The 19,389-nt window shown below is 38.5% G+C and overlaps 1 protein-coding gene across 8 annotated transcripts in view; it reads right to left on the bottom strand.

Moving 5' to 3' along the window:
- Window positions 1-19,389, bottom strand: part of DICER1 (dicer 1, ribonuclease III) — a 72,822-nt gene that overhangs the window by 30,855 nt on the left and 22,578 nt on the right. For 6 of the 8 annotated variants that reach the window (XM_069783544.1, XM_069783545.1, XM_069783547.1 and 3 more), the window contains 7 exons: window positions 11,761-11,953; window positions 10,668-10,830; window positions 10,088-10,218; window positions 8,792-8,926; window positions 7,789-7,949; window positions 6,266-6,434; window positions 3,688-4,160 (listed from right to left, as the gene is read on the bottom strand). In XM_069783544.1, coding sequence (XP_069639645.1) covers window positions 3,688-4,160; window positions 6,266-6,434; window positions 7,789-7,949; window positions 8,792-8,926; window positions 10,088-10,218; window positions 10,668-10,830; window positions 11,761-11,904 — 1,376 coding nt within the window. In that variant the 5' untranslated portion in view covers window positions 11,905-11,953. Of the gene's footprint in view, window positions 1-3,687; window positions 4,161-6,265; window positions 6,435-7,788; window positions 7,950-8,791; window positions 8,927-10,087; window positions 10,219-10,667; window positions 10,831-11,760; window positions 11,954-14,798; window positions 14,967-15,119; window positions 15,169-19,389 lie in introns of all 8 variants that reach the window. The other 2 variants (XM_069783546.1, XM_069783548.1) reach the window with 2 other exon arrangements.

The following is a 19,389-nucleotide window of genomic DNA, read 5'->3' as shown; positions in this document are numbered from 1 at the left end:
ATTATGCTGCAGCATCCTTAGTTGTTCTGTTTTCAGCATGAACAGAACCTGGGATTTCTCAACCGTAACAGGTTTTTGAGCAGCAGAGCCAATAAAAATCAAGGGATCATATACAAAAAGTTACATCCCTTGCACATCTCACTATAGCCATCCCAGGACCACTTTGCTCATAGCACGTCTGTCATGTCTACTACCAGGTGCTCCTCATATCCAAAGGACAGCCTGCCTCTGTGTACCTCCAACAGTAATCCTAACCTTTCCCAGTTACATCTCTAGCAGTTCTGCCTCACGTAAGATGGGTGTTGTGCCAGTCCCCCGCTACATGCCTACCACCTGCCCAGCAGGCTGCTGCCAAACCAGATGGAAAATGGCAAAGTTCTCTCTGCCCTTTCTACCCTTGGAAAACTACTGAAGTCTCTCCCCTTCACCTGGCTGCTGTTTTAAACAAGATTTATGGGAACAAAAAACACCTTGAAGACTTCCTTTCCTTCCTTCACCATCTGTTAAAACTGGAATGGACAGGGAATATAGGCAAGAGAATAGAGAAGTGGCAAATAGCTTGCTATGCTTACGGAAACAGACTGGAAGAATTGTCCTGTACTAAAATGAGTGTGATTTGTTAGTTCAAGGCTAAATGGATTCATGTTTCTGTATGCAGTCTAGGCTCTTGAGACAGACGTACTAAGCATGGGTTAATAACTGGACAAAAACCATAATTTTTTTTTTTATATTTCTTTTTCCACATGGCATATTTGTCAAGTCATATAGCTTCAGTCTGAGTACCTACTAAGCATCTCAAACATTGTTACTGTATCTCACTTATTACAGAAGTGGACAATTAAAAACATCTGAATAAACATTTCACTGTGCAGATCTTTAGCAAGTTCTTGAGAAATATTCAAGACTTCAACCTTGTGGTTAAAAAAGTATTATTAGTGGTAGATCACAGGTGCTGTTTTTCAAACAGATACAAAACCTTCTGCTTTCAGACCCCTCTCAGAGAGAGTTGAAAGGAAATGGAATGAAAATGGAAGGAAACTGGGCTTTAGAAGATGCTGTCTCTTCTGAAAGGGAGCTTACAGACAACAGAACTCAACTGTATACACCAAATAAAACAGTAAGTGTGCCACTTCATCAGTTGTGTGTAATAATAAAGAATAAGTTGAAGTTTTTGTTTGTTTTTAATTTGTAGTATTTACATGTGCAGTGGCTGTTGCTAAAGATCTCTAAAGAAAAATATTATCTCTAATTACTGCTTCAGAGAAAATTCCTACCCATTTCTCCCAGAAAGTACAACACATGCCATGAATTTTGCCCTTCCTTAGCCATCATGGACTTCATAAAATGGGATTCTAGTCTCTAAATACTATCATAATAAATATATTTTAAGAAAAATTATACTTCTGCTTTAACTTAGTTCTGTATAACGATCCATACTAGATTACTGTAAGCTCAACTGGTTTTGATATACTAATGCAAACAATCATGACTTCCTTATTCAGGAGACAGTCTTTCCACCTGTATATACAGCGTAAGTATAGCTACAATCAGCAGACACCCTTGAACTAAATCCACTCAATTGAAGTGAGCCTACAGTGAGGTTCTTCACTGAAAGCTTTCAGTCTTAATTCCAACAGCTCAGGTCTGCTGATCATCCAGGTATTTTGAGACCAGATGTGTTATATGAGGTGAAGGAGCATTTTGAGAATCTGCTAGGTAGCTTTCAGAAGTGGATAGTAAGTTACATATAGTTTTATTTTTTTGCTGCCAATAACCTGTACCAAACATGCCTAAAGCTTAAAGACGGCAGAATTTGGTTACCTATCTGATCTAGACGTCATATTCTGTCAGGTTCAACAGCAGTTAGGATATAGTATAATGCATAAATTGGTCTACAAGAACGCACAGTGGAAAAAGTGTAATTTAAATCACATTCATAACTTAGCAGAGAAGAAAAAAAATTCCCAGTTCTGTTCACTCCCTTTAGGATAATGAAATGCTCATTTCAGCTCAGCAAAAATTTATCAGAATCTGTTAATGTTATTTCTTCAGGAGTTATTAACAGAATATGTTCATTTCACTGAATGGCTTAGTTTGCCTCATATTGCTTATTTATGTAAACATATCTAAAAATGCAAAGAAGGCAAAGAAAAAAGATGAAGTTCACAAAACACATAGGGAAGTCTGCAGATCAAAGAATATATTATGCACTCAAACTACTGACTCACGCAAAAAGGTAACAACAGACTGGTCAGATTCAGAGGTATCCAGAATGCAATAAACAAATTGCATAGGACATTTAGTACACTATCAAAAAACCCCTACCAAATCCTCAAAATCAAGATAGGTGAATAAATCAGATGTCATCCATGGTTTGTGGCAAACAGCATTTAACAATTAAGTGTTATGTAAAACTAACATGAATCACATTCAGGAATAAGAACTGATAAGGAACTAGAGTATTGCATAGTATACCTTGGCAAATACTCCAGGGTTCATATTTTTCTTGGTGGAGACTTTATGAAAGTGCTTAGTGTTTGACTGAATAGGTTTTTTATAAACACCAACTGTTAAAGTAGTACTGGTAAATCTTAAAGATATTCGTGCAAGGGCAAATTTGATTTTCTGTAGACTTGGATCATATAATAATGTGATTTAGTAAGGTAATAGTAAAACTTCCAGGAGTGTTGCACTCTGTAGGTTAGGGAAGTTTCCAGCATCCATTGCAAATATAAATTTAAACACTGATTAAGACAAATCAGTATATGAGTATTTTACAAGTTAAGCACAGTGTCCTGGTTTCAGCTGGGATAGAGTTAATTTTCTTCCTAGTAGCTGGTGTAGTGTTATGTCTTGGATTCAGTATGAGAAGAATGTTGATAACACACTGATGTTTTCAGTTGCTGCTAAGCAGTGTTTAGACTAAGTCAAGGCTTCTTCAGCTTCTCATGCCCAGCCAGCAAGAAGGCTGGAGGGGCACAAGAAGTTGGGAGGGGACACAGCCAGGACAGCTGACCCAAAATGGCCAAAGGGGTATTCCATACCAATGGATGTCACATCTAGTATATAAACTGGAGGGAGTTGGCCTTGGGGGATCGCTGCTTGGGAACTAACAGCATCGGTCGGCAAGTGGTGAGCAATTGCATTGTGCATCACTTCTTTTGTATATTCCAGTCCTTTTATTAGTATTGTCATTTTATTATTGTTACTATTATCATTATTAGTTTTTTTCCTTTCTGTTCTATGAAACTGTTCTTATCTCAACCCACAAGTTTCACTTTTTCCTTTTTGATTCTCTCCTCCATCCCACTGGGTGGGAGGGAAGTAAGCGAGCGGCTGTGTGGTGCTTAGCTGCTGGCTGGGGTTAAACCACGACAGTACAGTATTTCACATTTTGCCTTCTAAAGGAATCAAATTACAAACTCAGGTCCAAAACAAGCCCTCGAGTACAATTTGCAAAGACACATGCTCTTCCCATCCACCCCATAAATACATAGAGTGAATTTTTTTGTTGTTATTCTTTACACAGATCCAGTATGATCTCCTAAACCAACTTTAAAATAGAGTTCTGAAAATACAAGACAATCCCCTACATATTCATGATATTAACATCCATGTGCCTGCAGCTGAGTCTCTTTTTTCTTTTTTTAAATGCATTTAAAAAAAAAAATAAATAAAAAGCTTTACCTATTTAGAACAACTGCTGTGTATCTTCTTTCCACAAAAATAATTCCACATAAAATATTAGTAAAGGGAGATGGGAAATTAGTCTCTGGCTTCTCTTTCTCCTCAATTTCTTCATCCTCCTCATCATCTTCAGAATCACTCCAAGATACGTAGTTATCCTGATTCCTATTGTTATACCATTCAACACTTTCAAACTGCTGCCGTTCATATGGTTTATATTTGCGCAAGATTTCAAGCAGCTTTATTACTTTTGGGGTTACAAATTTCAGATCAAGTGAGGCAGGCGAGAAGTGCTCTTCACAGAGTGCATGTATTTTCCTTAGGAAAGTGTCTGTAAACAATAAAAATTTCCTGTGCAGCTCCTCTTGTTCATGTTTGATATACTTCTGTAGCTCTCTCACCATCATCCCAGCTACCTTATCTGCACACCAGGGTCCCAGAACAACCAACACAGCTCGACAGTCTGACAGTATCTACAACACATGAATTCAAATATCAGTTCAAAGAGTACATTCGTGAACTATTCATTTAAGACTGAGATCTTGTTTCTCATATAGCGCAATCTTTGTAAGGATTATGACAATTGTTCTATTATAAAAATATTTAGAAGTCTGCTTTTGTTATTTAGATGACCTTGGGAACTTTTGTGTTTCTAATGGGGCAAGTTTCCCCCTCCCCCCTAAATTACTACAACTACACTTTGAACTTTGTATGTTTCCGAATCTCAAAAAAAAAAAAACCCTTAAAAGAGTATTTTAGAATTTAATGGAATTGTAATTTGAAATTTACCTTAAAATAATTATGCTAAGGAGAATACTTCTTGAGACAGCTAGATAAATAAAGCAGAAATTATTATCCTTTATATTTAACATAAAACTAATAAAATAGACAGTTTACTGGGCATTTTTACTTTATTTGTTACTGATACTTGCCGTGGTTTCAAAAGCATCTAACCAGAAAGTTGTACAGTGGCCTTAGGGTAATCTTAGCAAGTCTACCCTCTCAAAGGAAAAAAATTAGGGGTTTGTATGTGTGGGTGAAATAGGAAAACAAGAACTATACCCTACTCAGAGACCATAGCATAGGTAGTTGAGTACCATCAACATCTTATCTGATGGCATACTTTCCGCCTGAAGAGTCAAGTGTTCAAACAATAAACTAGGAATCCAGAAATGGGGTACATTGATAATACTATTAAAAAGACTCAGGATTTGGATGTACCATTACAACAGAAGAATTACAACAGAACTGTAACAACAGTCAGGATGATACAATTTTCAGTTGCTGCTTTAATTTCTCTTCCTTCTTCCCTTCTATGAAAAAGTGAAAAACAGGTTATCATCCTCTTTACACTATCCTCCCTGAAGTTTGTCAGCTGTAAGTATTAAGGGCAAAATTTGTCTAAACTAATCATAATTGCACATAGAGGCTGGATGCTCTCTAGTGCCAAGACAAAAGGCTCTTCAGGCTGAAAACTGATTTCTTAATATGGGTGCCTCCATCTTCTTGGAAAGCTATTGGATCAGAAAACAAGCACAGAGGGTTGCATTAGAAGCACAGCAGTTAATCCACTCTTCTGGACTATGGAAATCTTGGGGACTGCCACCAGCATTCTTTATATATTTTATCCTATTACATTTTGAGTTTAGCACAAAAGTAACCGGGAGTTTCTTTTTCCATGCAGCTGTGATAGGCTGCCTTATGTATCATCCTTCCCTCTGGCCCAAATAATCTTTTTCTGGACAGCATCAGAGTGCTGGGTTTCTAAGAATGTTGAAGGAAACTGGAATACTTTGGGCTGAGTAAAGAAATATGTTCTCCAACTTCCTCATGGACTATTATAGAAATGTGACTCGCTGCTGACTTCTTGTTAATCAAAGACTTACATACCTAAATAGTTGTACCTCAGGAGGCAATTCCAAACCACAAAGCCCAAGAGGGAAAAAAAGCTGCCCGAACCCCATGTGTCACAGGTCCCTACTCAATACACCATGCCTTCTGGCCTCTTCTCTGCCATCTCGCATGACAACATAGAGGCAAACACATGGAAAGTTAGGGGCAAGCTTGAGGCTCAAATTCCATTCCAGCTAGGTGTGGCACTAGTCCAATATTGCTCTAAGATAAATTGTAGAAACTGTAGATCTATGGTTGGAATTTTTGCCTGAATTCTTACTTTATCATCCTTTAATACACCTGGGTACAGTTTTTCCAAATACTTCCTGAGGTATTATTTCTTCTTCTGTACTTAATTATTCAAAGGTCATGAGAGATCACAAAGGTGTCAAATTCTTGACTTCAGAAATAAGGCCCCACAACATCAGGGTGCAGAATTATTTTACTGCCTTAAGCAAATTTGAATCTCAGACTAGATGAAGGTCTAATCAATGGTTGACATTGATGCCCCACTCATTTATGGAAAGACCTGCGCTCTTAGTGAGTACAAAAATCAGAAGTCTTTTTGCTCAGATAGTCTAGGATGGCTAGCTTAGAAAGTTTCAATAATGTAACATACATGGCAAAGAAACACAGCAGTAAGATTTCTATTCCCCAGGTTTTTCACGTAGCTTAATGTCCTTACCTGCTTAGAAATTAAGGTGGAATCTCTTTCTTTTGAATGTACAGATATGTTGCAGTCATTTAGAAAAGTAAGCGCTTCATCCAATTCCTTTAATAATCTTCCATACAACCCACTTTTGTCAGTATATGGTCCACAGTCTACAACAATCTCACATGGCTGAGAAGTATATCTTAATTGAGGGCAAAGATCAAGTTAAACACAGCTTCTCAAAGTCAGAGCTATTTCAGCCTGTTAAGGTTATACAGCAAATAACAACAGCAACATGAAGTATATTCAAGCACGTTTCTTTCCCCACCATGAATTAATAATGATGAATAGTTACACAGTTAAATATTTCAAAGTAAAACACCTCCACCACCCTAAATACTTCATTCTAAAATATCATTCCTTCTAATACACTCCCTAAAAAGGAGGTTAATATCACTAATATTAATTTCAAATATTGGAAAATCTAAGGCAAAGCAGATTGTATTTACTTGACCACCATCTTCACTTTTATTTTTCCAAACTGTAATCTTTTGATATGCCAAATACAATCCACATAATGTCAGTTTAGGTCTATATATACACACTTACACAAGTAATTACTCTTCTTGAATGACAGAGCTATGAGTGAGAAATTCCTAAAAGCAATGGTTCACTCAAGTTCAGAAAAATGCCTTTAAAAAACACACCCACAAAACACCTGTTTCAGAACATGAAATAACCATCTTTGACCTTGTCTGAAACTCAGTTCACCAGTACAGCTGGTGCAAGAAAACATGGCGCATATGAATCATTTCACACTAATTTTCCTCTACAACAAATCATCATTCACAGGATTCTACATTCTGTAAGAACATACAGGAAAAGACCCACTCGCTCTGCTATTGCTCTGCTACTTCAATATTGGTTTTACTGCTCCCTCACATCTCCCTCTCTTTCATCAGCCTCTAAACCCAGGCTACTCTTGCGGCAGGGGCAGAAGGGGGAAGAAAAAAAAAATCATGCAACTTTTCTGGCATTAAGAATATCTTGTACTGTGGCTGTTGCAACATTTTCCTAAATTAAATAGCAACATTATGGCACACACTGAACATGAACCAGTTACTCTCCAAACATAAGACAGTGCATTTTACAGATTCAGAAATACGTTGTGTAACATGAATTTTTTGGTTGGGTGTGTGTTGGCGTAGGTTTTTTTGTTGTTGGTTGGGTTTTTTGGCTTGTTTGGGTTGGGGGGTGGGAGTGGTTAGTTGTTTTATTGCCTTTTTTTTTATTTTTTAATTTTTTTAACAATTACAGAGAATCTCTGAATACCAAGGCCAATCAGCCTTTGACCTAACTTTAAGGAAAGATGTACTTCAACACTGGTTACTCAAAACGCAATTTAACATTCCTTCCCTGGTGTGAATAGAAGTAATGGCATCACATACACATAAACTTTCCTAAAATTTAAGAGAGCAAATATTTCTACTGGTTTATTCTTTTAGCCAAAATGAAAACGTAGGCATCAATTTAACAGCCGTAACTGTACAACATACCTGTCTAAGACCACCAAGTCAGTTGCAGTTTCAGCATTGCTCTTTAAAATTTTCTCCAGCTTCTGGATCTTCTCCTCTAACTCGGCAGGATCACATTTCCCATTTAAAATGGAAGCTGTTAATCCCAAGATTCGAGGACATGATGGATAATCCTCACAGATCTGTGAAGTAAAACAGAATTAAATACCTTAACTATTGCAAATCTACCATCAAGCTAGCAGACTGCAAAATTAGATGTTTACATGGAAACTAGAATTTCAATAGTAGGTGGTGGAAAATGAACCAAACATTGAATGAATATTTTCTATTCTAATGACTGGAAGTTAAAGTAGAAATTGACTAACGATTTAACAGCAATCATCTTTAAAGGTAAATATTTACAATGTGAAAAAATATAAAGAAATAAACAGTTAGCATAGCACAGAGTATCCTTGCCACATTTACAACACACATATCATAATACTTCCACACCATGTAAAAACTAAAGTATCATCTAAAAAAAATAGAAGACATATGCTTTGGTTAAACTTGAAGAGAGATTTGGAAAGACATCTATTATACAGGTTTCTCATATTGTATAAGCCAAATATCACATGGAGCCAAGAATACCCTCAAAGAGCCCTGCAAACATCTGTAGAAATCAGTATTTTAAAATAATAAAAACTTATTAGTGCATCCCATTCCCAAACTCATATATTTTGTCAATGAATTTACAAAATTCCTCTAATTCCATAAATTTAGCTTCTCTTTTCTGTTAATGCCAAAGTTTTCTTTAATCTCCACCACAAAATACAGTGAACACACTATTTTTCTATCTTATGATATCACTGAAGTCTTAATTCATTACAATAATTTCACAGTCCCAGAACATGCTAAAATATGGCTCCACTGATGTTTTTCCTTCGTAGCAAAAGCTGCCTTAAATAGTTCCCACTTCTCCAGCCCTCCCACCTCACTCCTCCTCCTCAACCAAATATTAGAACATCATGCAACATAAACTCACCTTCATAATTTCACGGTATGGGTGATCCTGGATTGCAAGATGGCACTCATCAAACACCAGAAGATTAATATTTGACAGGGATAAATACTCATTTCTCAAAACAGTCAAAGCAACATGACATGTCATAACCAGAACCTAGATTGAAAGGAAAAGAAAAGAAGAAAAAAAAAAAAAAAAGGTGTCAGTATAAGAAAAGTACAAGCTGGCTTAGGTCAGGGTGAAATAGCAAAGCCTTCTGCAGGTCTTGCTAGACAGTATTAGCAAATATCAGCTACTATTCATCTACATAGACCAGGTAAGGACAAAAGAGAATAAAACATTCTCTACTTGAGAAAGTAATCTGTCTGAAGGTTTTATATGTCACAGGCCTAGGGAAAAAAAAAAAAAAAAAAAGAAGTAATACAACAAATAGATGATATCAACACCAGCCAGACTACACGGAACAAATGTCATTAAGTCCACAACAAGTTAGTGTCCCTTATGTGCCCCATCATCATGCCTCTGGCAAGAAAGTTAATTCTTCATAAACTCATAACCACCTGCAGCTACAACAGAAAAGCAGGATGTTATCACAATTCTTTTTAAAGGAAAACTCATTTCTTGTATATTATCACAGATAAAGAGTTGAGCTTCTTGATAAAATTATGCACCATTTTTACAATAACTTTAAACTCCACCAAGTATAGTAACACTTCCACTTGTCAGAGTTCCTCAGAACATAGGCCACTATTAAATACTGGACAGAAAACCCCAGAAATAACAAATATTTGCATTACTGCAAGATACTTAGGTCAGCATGGAAAAAAGATTGTAACAGAAAGGGTCCAAGAACCACCAAGGAAAATGTTACCATTAAAGCTACTGATTTTCTGTCTAAAAGGAGAACTAGAGAGAAATAGTGTACCCAAAAAGGCAGAAATAAAATGCATGCCAAAGAGAATGTGCTGCATCCCCAAAGAACATTCAATTTTATCATCATTTCTATTACCTAATACTTAAACATCTTTTAATGGCATTTAAAATACACTATGCACACTCAAAATTTCTTCTGCAATCATCATCATAATGAACCACAAGTCAGGGAGACTGAAAACAAAGGATTAAAAGGACAGCTTTTTAAAAACTTGAGAAGCCCTATACATGTTTTGCCTCAAAATTCATATACAACTAATATCAATATACTGAATTTCTCTTAGAAAATAAGTTAACATATAATTGGAAAAAATTATCACTTCTGATCATGCCTAACTTACTGTAGACTCTGCTTATTTTTATAGTTTACACTTAATACATCACCTGATGCTTAGAGAATTCCTGACTCCACTTCTCTTTTGTCCATGATTCAGTTATCTCTAAACTTGAATACTCTCCCACTTTAAGATCTGAATGTGTCCTGACAGCTGACACTTGTTGAACAACTTGATTTGCTTAAGAAAAAAAATACAAAAAAAAAATCTCAATCACATAAAGGTCTTTTCATACATTAATTTTCAAGATGCCTGTCATATTACCTAGCACTGTGTTTCATAACATGATCTTTAGCTTAGACTAATGTTGAACTAAGTGTACATGGCAAATGCCTCCATATAAAACCACAGCAAGGAAACAGATTGGTAACTAAACTGCACTTCAGAGTCAATGTCTTAATTTTATACCAGGAAACAGAACATGTCACAGAGATAAACAGGTTATATTGAATGGATCATAAACAAAAGATGAAAGGCATCACATTCTTTAATCCATTTTAGCATCTTTGCTGTCGGAAGACTTTATGCAAAAGTTTCTCCCAAATTTGCTTTCACACAACTTCTATTAAGGAATATTCCATGGAAATATTAGCAGCATGTTCAGGAACTTAGTATACTTTTCCTCTTACCTGAGTTGACCAAGAACACAGTTCTTTTTCCATTTTTGTTGAAATCTCCCCTGATCTGATAGGACAGCTCTTTAGTGAGTAGTACTGCAATAAAAGTCTTCCCTGAGCCAGTGTTTAAGCAGACTATTGTATTATGATCCAAAGCTGCTTCAAGCAGTTCAACCTAGGTTTAAAAAATAATAATGTCCTTACTTGCAGCAATGCAGTGAAAAAGCTGACAAAAAAAAAATAACACAAGTGGTAAATAAACTACAGACAAGTCAGCAGTATCCCTAGAGATCTTTCCAGTGCCAAAGAATACATCTCTTTCACAACAATGTATTGTCACGTTCTTTCCAAAAATATTAATACACACTATATAGTCTATCTTCTAAATCTAAAATCCTTTAGTATCACAATTTGCTGCTATTTTAAGTAGCTGTCTAGCTATATCTTTTTAATAGACACTTCTGTTGCTAGATACATTATGTGAATAAAGAAGCTAGAGCTTTTAAATCTAACTGTATACATCAATTCAGCCAAACAAGCAAGTATATTATGTCAAGGTGATCTAAGCTTTTCAGTAAGACTGACCAAATGCTAGCTTTCAGGCACCTCTGCAGTGCAAAGAGAACTGAAATTCTAGGACTCAGAAACAGGTTTGCATAACAAAATGAAAATCAGAGTACTCCAATGGGGTTTCTGACATTACTGAGCTGCTTTGACCAGTATGTGAACCAAAAATCAAGATTCACCATGTAGGAGACAGAAGGTCAGAGGAGGAAGGAGACGTGATTGTATGCATACAATCAATATGCACAGTGTAATGTTTTCTGTATTTGTCCCTAACAGCATTTTGTAGAGAGCAGCAAGAGAATACTCTGGTTAAAAGTTGTTCTGCTCATTAGAGCAAACTGAGAAGAGAGAATAGAGGGTATTACAAATGTAGAAGATGGCCAAGCTAAAGACTCCCAACAGGTGGAGCTGAGACATGCCTAGACTGACTGTGTGCAACACTGCACGTTCTCTAGCTGCTCTGGTTCTTTTTCTATTAAGTTAATGGAATTAATTTTACTTTTTCTTGACATTACTATATTAGTATTATCACTAGTACCTGATATTTTCTTGGTGTGTAAATGTTATCATGAATTGCTTCTTGTTGCCATGGTAGTCCAAAAAATGGACCCATTGGGGAGGAAGCAGGGGTCATGAGCTGCAGTCCCGCCATGCTGAGGGATTGCAAAGCAGGGCTTTTCATTCATTCATCCAGTGTTTCTTTCATTGCATTTTTGTTCCAGCACAGCCTACTATGAGAAGAAAAAGAAACAGTATTAGATACAGTAACAATATAAAGCAAGAAGAGAAAATTTATTCTAAGAAAAGGACATTACTTGATTTTACTTCCACTAAGTGCTAAATGTCATACTATTTTCAGCAGAAAATGTTAATTTTAAATTTATAGGCACTTTTCAACTTAAAGATGTGTGTTTATCAAAGTACCAAAGAAATTCGAAAGGAGCTGTACTTTACACGGCAAAGTTCATTCTAGGCATTTGGATTTACACAAATACGTTTCAGAATAGAGTTCCATTTATGTTCTGACAGAATACCATTTAAAATATCTTTAAAAACAAATTAAAAAAAATAAAGCTCTTTTAGCTTTACTTCAAGAAAGAAAAAGATTGATTTTCTAGAGCACAGGCATAAGTAAGTATCACATTTTCCACTTTTCCTTCCAACCAGAAAGTCCCTATGGCCAGTTAAAGCTTTACATATACACATGCAAGAGGAACTTTATCCTAATCAGCAGGGAAAGAACAATAACTACATAAGAACATCAGTATTTTCAAATCAACAGATTCTGATAAGGTTACCTATTTAAGGAACTGGCAGACGTATTACAAATCATTGCTAATGACTCTGATATGGAGTAATGGAGAAAGGGACCCTTATCAGGCTAACCACCAATTTCCAGAAAGATATTCTAATTGATAAACAAATCAACCATTCACAACTTGATGACAATTACACGCTGGAAAACACTTTCCTACTAAGGCTATGAAGTCCTCATCACTCAGGGGTTTTTTAAAGTGTTTGCTATCTGTCAGGAATGATCAAGGTAAAAAAAAAAAAGAAAAAAAAAAAATCAAATCTACCTTGCCCAGGGAAACTGATTAAGGCCCAACGATATAGAAAAATATTGCTGAAGTGCAACACAAACATAGTGCATCAAATCTAAGACATTTTGAATACTTCCCCCCTTCAAATCAGATACATACCCGAGTCAACAAAACAGTATTTGCAAAAGTTAGTTTTCCTCAAAATTCCTAGATGCTCTATATTCATTTTAGCATCAATCTCAAAATGAGAAATACATAAAAATGATGATGCTTTCAAATTTAATCATTCATTAGAAATTCATGAGGAAAAGCTAATTATCATCCTATTGCATAGAAATGTCCTTGCTTTTCTATATAACAGTAAAGTTGGTTAAGTTTTGCAAATATGCAGTAGGGAACAAAAACTAAGAAAAGTATGATATGATATCTAATAGAAAATATTAACCACTAATGGTTATGAGAAATAACTGCTTTGAGAGATTACAAATAAAGCAGTACAATTTAAAAGTATTCATTTATTTTTGTACCAAGATGAAATTTTATTTAACATAGTCTTCAATTAATAAAACATTGTAGCTCTTTGTGGTATATTCACATTTTTAAGTTAAATATTATAATTTGGGCCATGTCTAAACACTGATTTATATTCTAACTTAACTAGTATTAAATAACTATGGGAAGCTCTGACAAAAGAGATTAAACCAATTCTCTCTAGTTTTCCATCCTGGGTATATCGTGTAAAATAAAGAGAAGGCAATACATTGAATCACATGGTCACTACCCTTGCAGATTAATGCAGAAGTAATCCCACTTCATAGAAAGAAGTCAGAGATAGAGCTTTGTCTCAGTTTTTCCAAAGGAACAGGGGGAGTCCTGAAGGACAGTGTGGTTAAGTTGAAGTATCATTGTTTGGTCCCATAATAAAGAATTATTTTGAAGGACAGTAGCATAATACACAATATTCCCCAGCCACTGGTAGAAAGCATCTGGAAACTCTGGGTACTGCTAATGTAAGTGAAGCTTTTGTATGAACTAACAGCTTAGGTATATGAGAGCAGGGGAAAAGGGAGATAACACAGGGAAATGTGTGTCATCCCCAGCTCCCCCACTCCAGCTTACAGATGAAGCTCCCCTTTAATACTTCAATCTATCTAGCTTCTCTTTTTATATTCCACTGAGTAACATGCTAGTTGGTAACATGAAAAAAAATCCTTTGATACAAAAATCTTTATCATGACTACGGTATTTTGTTGAAATGGTCTCAGGCATGTTTCTCTACTTAGGTATAGCAACTGAAGTGGAAACACAAGTGTTTACTTTGTTAAAATGAGCCCTGGTCACAGCCATCATAATTGCTCAAGACTAGAAGGGACCAGGAAAAAAAACCCCAAACCTTCTGCATAATAAAAGCTAAAGTCAATTCCCCAATCATTCTTGTATCTAAGCCCAGCTTCAGTATTATAATCACTTGACATCAGCAGTGCCTCCTCTTCATTCCGCCTATTTTGGTTTTTTTCCAAATCATAAATACAACTTTGAAAACATATAAAATACCTTTATCACATCACCAGGAGGAAATTAAGGAAAGAAAACCAACCTTATTTGAGAAGGCTGTTAACAAGAAACAAGTACAGGATCTAATATTCACAAATAAGCATATCTCTTTTGCTACACATTTCATGACAGTGATATTAGGTTAGCTACCCCACTGCAAGAAGCAAGGGGATTCATACTTACGGTGGCAGCTTGATCTGGAAGAGCTGTGAAACAACATATACTCTCAACTACAATTTTGGTTTGTGTATAGTCATGAAAGACCTGCCCTAAAGTACAATCATCTCATCGAGATCAAAAAGCATTCTCAAAAAACCCTGTGAACTGCAAAGGAAGAAGTACATACGCATTTGTAACTTTAAAAGTAAGCACAAGCAAAACAACACTGCCTGCCACTGCTAACCATACCATTATTACCCTGCAATCTGACCAAAAAAAAAAAAAAAAAGATAATTTAGCTACGATACACTGCGCATACCTGCAGCGCTATGATCTTACTGGCATCACGGAGACACGGTGGGATGGCTGCTATGACTGGAGTGTTGGACTGGAAGGATACAGGCTCATTAGGAAGGACAGGCAGGAGAGATGAGGAGGGGCTGTCACCCTCTATGTCAGTGACCAGCTGGACTACATGGAGCTCCACCTGGGGACGGATGAGAAGCCAACCGAGACCTTACAGGTAGGATTAAAGGGAGGGCAGGGACAGGTGACAATGTAGTGGAGATCTGTTACAGGCCACCCAACCAGGGAGACTGAGCAGATGAGGCCCTCTACAGACAGATATGAGCAGCCTCACCTTCACAAGCCCTGGTTGTCCTCAGGGGGGACTTCAATCACCCTGGTATCTGTTGGAGGGACAACACAGCAGAGTATAAGCAATGCAGGAGGTTCCTGGAATGCATTCATGATAACTTGCTTCTCCAAGGAGCCAACAAGGAGAGGTGCTATGCTGGACCTTGTTCTCACCAACAAGGAGGGGCTGGTGGGGAATGTGAGTCAAGGGCAGCCTTGGCTGCAGTGATCATGAAATGGTGGAGTTAAGATCCTTAGGGCAGCGAGGAGGGCGCACAGCAAGCTCAATACCATATTCAGGTGAGCCCCTTCAGGGATCTGCTTGGCAGAGTACCATGGGATACAGCCATGGAGGAAAGAGGGGCCCAAGAAAGCTGGTTAATATTCAAGGATCACCTCCTCCAAGCTCAGAAGCAACGCATCCCAACAAATAGGAAATGCAAAAATGCCAGGAGGCCGGCATGGATTAACAAGGAGGTCCTGGACAAACTCAAACACAAAAAGGAAGCCTACTGAGGGTGGAAGCAAGGACAGGCAGCCTGGGAGGAATACAGAGAAATTGTCTGAGCAGCCAGGAATCAGCTTGGGAAAGCCAAAGCCCTGATAGATCTGGCCAGGGACATAAAAGGCAATAAGAAAAGCTTCTATAGGTATGTTGGTGATAAAAGGAAGACTAGAGGAAATGTGGGCCCTCCTCCGGAAGGAAACAGGAGACCTGGTTACCTGCAATATGGAGAAGGCTGAAGTATTCAATGACTTTTTTGCCTCAGTCTTCACTGGCAAGTGCTCCAGCTACACTACCCAAGTCACAGAAGGCAAAGGTAGGGACTGGGAGAATGAAGAACCGCCCAGTGTAGGACAAGATCAGGTTCAAGACCACCCTAAGAACCTAAAGGTGCACAAGTCCATGGGACCTGATGACATACATCTGCAGGTCCTGACGGAACTGGCGGATGAAGTGGCTAAGCCACCGTCCATCATATTTGAAAAGTCGTGGCAGTTCAGGGAAGTCCCCACAGACTGGAAAAGGAGAAACATAACCCCCATTTTTAAAAAGGGGAAAAAAGCAAGACCTGGGCAACTACAGGCCAGTCAGTCTCACCTCTGTGCCTGGCAAGATCATGGAGCAGATCCTCCTGGAAATTATGTTAGGGCACATGGAAAATAAGGAAGTGATTGGTGACAGCCAACATGGCTTCACTAAGGGCAAATTGTCCCTGACAAATTTGGTGGCCTTTTACAAGGGAGTTACAGTGCTGGTGGATAAGGGAAGACCAACTGATGTCACCTACCTGGACTTGTGCAAAGCATTTGACACTGTGCCGCATGACATCCTTGTCTCTAAATTGGAGAGACATGGATTTCACAGATGGACCACTCAGTGGATAAGGAATTGGCTGGATGGTAGCACTCAAAGAGTTGCGGTCAGCAACTCGATGTCTAAGCGGACACCAGTGACAAGTGGTGTTCCTCGTGGGTTGGTATTGGGACCAGCGCTGTTTAACATCTTTGTTGGCAACACAGACAGTGGGATTGAGTGCATCCTCAGCAAGTTTGCCAACGACACCAAGCTGTGTGGTGTGGTCGACACACTGGAGGGAAGGGATGTCATCCAGAGGGACCTTGAGGTGGGCTTGAGAGGTGGGCCTGTGCAAACCTCATAAAGTTCAACAAGGCCAAGTGCAAGGTCCCGCACATGGGTCGGGGCAATCCCAAGCACAAATACAGGCTGGGTGGAGAATGGATTGAGAGCAGCCCTGTGGAGAAGGCTTGGGAGCGTTGGTTGATGAGAAGCTCAGGATGACCCAGCCACGCGTGTTCGCAGCCCAGAAAGCTAACCGTATCCCGGGCTGCATCAAAAGAAATGTAACCAGCAGGTCAAAGGTGGTGATTCTGCCCCTCTACTCTGCTCTCATGAGACCCCACCTCGAGTACTGCATTCAGCTCTGGAGCCCCCAACAGAAGAAAGACATGGACATGCTGGAGTGAGTCCAGAGGGGGGCCATGAAGATGATCAGAGGGCTGGAGCACCCCTCCTATGAAGACAGGCTGAGAGAGTTAGGGTTGTTCAGCCTGGAGAAGAGAAGGCTCTGGGAAGACCTTATAGCAGCCTTCCAGTACCTAAAGGGAGCCTACAGGAAAGCTGGAGAGGGACTTCTTACAAGGTCATGTACTGAAAGGACAAGAGGAATGGCTTTAAACTCAAAGAGGGTAGATTTAGATTAGATATGAGGGAGATATTGTCTACTGTGAGGGTAGTGAGGCACTGCAACAGGTTGCCCAGAGAGGTTGTGGATGTCCCATCCCTGGAAGCGTTCAAGGCCAGGCTGGATAGGGCTTTGAGCAACCTGGTCTAGTGGAAAGTGTCCCTGCCCATGGCAGGGGAGCTGGAACTAGATCTTTAAGGTCTCTTCCAATCCAAAGCATTCTATAGTTCTATGAATTAGCAAAATAACAGAGTTAAGCTCACATGAGGCAGAACACACTTGAAGTAGCTTAAATTCCCTCCCACTGTATGCTAACTCGGGGAAAAAGAAAAAGTTCTCCTCCCTAAACCATCAATGCTACTTCTTGCTGTGCTAAAGTCTCCTAGTCTTCATTTGTATTGGAAGTACATGAGATCTGACAAGATCAATGTCAATGTAAGCCAGAATAATGAAGTAATTGTATCATTCTAAGTATTTCAACAGCAAGAAGAATATCAAGTTCTTCAATAAAAGAAAAGCAGTACAGGACCATCTAGAAATAAAAAGGGAAAAAACACATCTACCTGAAGAACAGATTTTAAATTGAAAACATTTGAGTTGTAAGTACATGTGTTCAGAATTTGTGGACAGAAGTCAACTGAACCTAGCTAACTGAACCTAGCTAACAGGGAAGCCCAAACTAGTCCTGCTCAGCCACTGTAACTGTCATGGTTTAACCCCAGCCAGCAACCAAACACCACACAGCTGTTCACTCACCTCCCTCACAGCGGGATGGAGGAGAGAAGGGTAAAAGTGAGAAAACTTGTGGGCTGAGATAAGGACAGTTTAACAAGTAAAGCAAAAGCTGTGCATGCAAGCAAAGCAAAACAAGGAATTTATTCACTACTTCCCATCAGCAGGCAGGCGTTCAGAAATCTCCAGGAAAGCAGGGCTCCATCACGCATAATGCTTGGGAAGACAAATGCCATCTCTCTGAACATCCCCCCCTTCCTCCTTCTTCCCCCAGCTGAGCATGACATCATATGGTCTGGAATATCCCTGTGGTCAGTTGGGGTCAGCTGTCCCGGCTGTGTCCCCTCCCAACTTCTTGTGCACCCCCAGCCTACTCGCTGGTGGGATGGGCTGAGAAGCAGAAAAGGCCCTGACTCTGTAAGCTCTCCTCAGCAGTAGCAAAACCATCTCAGCATTATCAACACCGTTTTCAGCACAAATCCAAAACGTAGCCCGATACCAGCTACTATGAAGAAATTTAACTCTATCCCAGCCAAAACCAGCACAGTAACAAAGACACCTGCTAAGATGTTCTATCTTTAACCACTGCGTTATTTTGAAAATTGATAGAACAAGAAACTGTAAGAACTTGCTGAAGCTGAATATTGAGGGATAAACACAGGAAACAAGTCCTGCTTCCTGTGGCTTTAGACTAGGTTACAGAAGCTGGACAAAGCAGCACAGTGCCCAAGCTTACCTGTTCTACTAAAATAATACTGAAAAGTCCAGTTTTATGGCCATCAATCTTGATAATTTTAACAGCAAAATCCACAACTTGATGTCCTTACTTTAATGCACATTCATGTGAACGGACAGTGAACTGCACAGCTAAAACTAATCCCTTGTTCTATCATTTAAAGAATTTTATTTCAGAACGGCACAAGGTTGGGAATGAACAGCCAGCAACATTTAATAGCAGTTTCTTCTCGTCTACAATAATTCTGTAACTGTGGTGTAGGTTTTTTAGTCACAGGATTATATCCAAGTTGAAGCAGTCCCTTGGTGCACAGAAAAATTTCAAGGAAACACTAAGGAATACAAGCCAAACCAAGTAGGGCACTCACCTAGAAGTAAGACATTCTGGATCTAGTCCTGTTCCAAGGACTGTTTAAAACATTTACAGAATGATACTCTGAAGTAAACAGAGAAGAGACTAGAGCCCTGGGGATACATCTTTCAAGTTTTTACCACCATTTGCTTGCATAGTATGTGCTATATTCATACCAAGTTAATACCAAGCAAAACTACAACTATCTCCTATTAACAAGGAAAATGTATTACTGCCATACACAATAT

The sequence above is a fragment of the Haliaeetus albicilla genome, chromosome 5 (assembly GCF_947461875.1).
Source record: "Haliaeetus albicilla chromosome 5, bHalAlb1.1, whole genome shotgun sequence".
Taxonomy (NCBI): domain Eukaryota; kingdom Metazoa; phylum Chordata; class Aves; order Accipitriformes; family Accipitridae; genus Haliaeetus; species Haliaeetus albicilla.
Note: the sequence above shows the minus strand (reverse complement) of the source record. Positions and strands in the feature narration are given on the sequence as shown.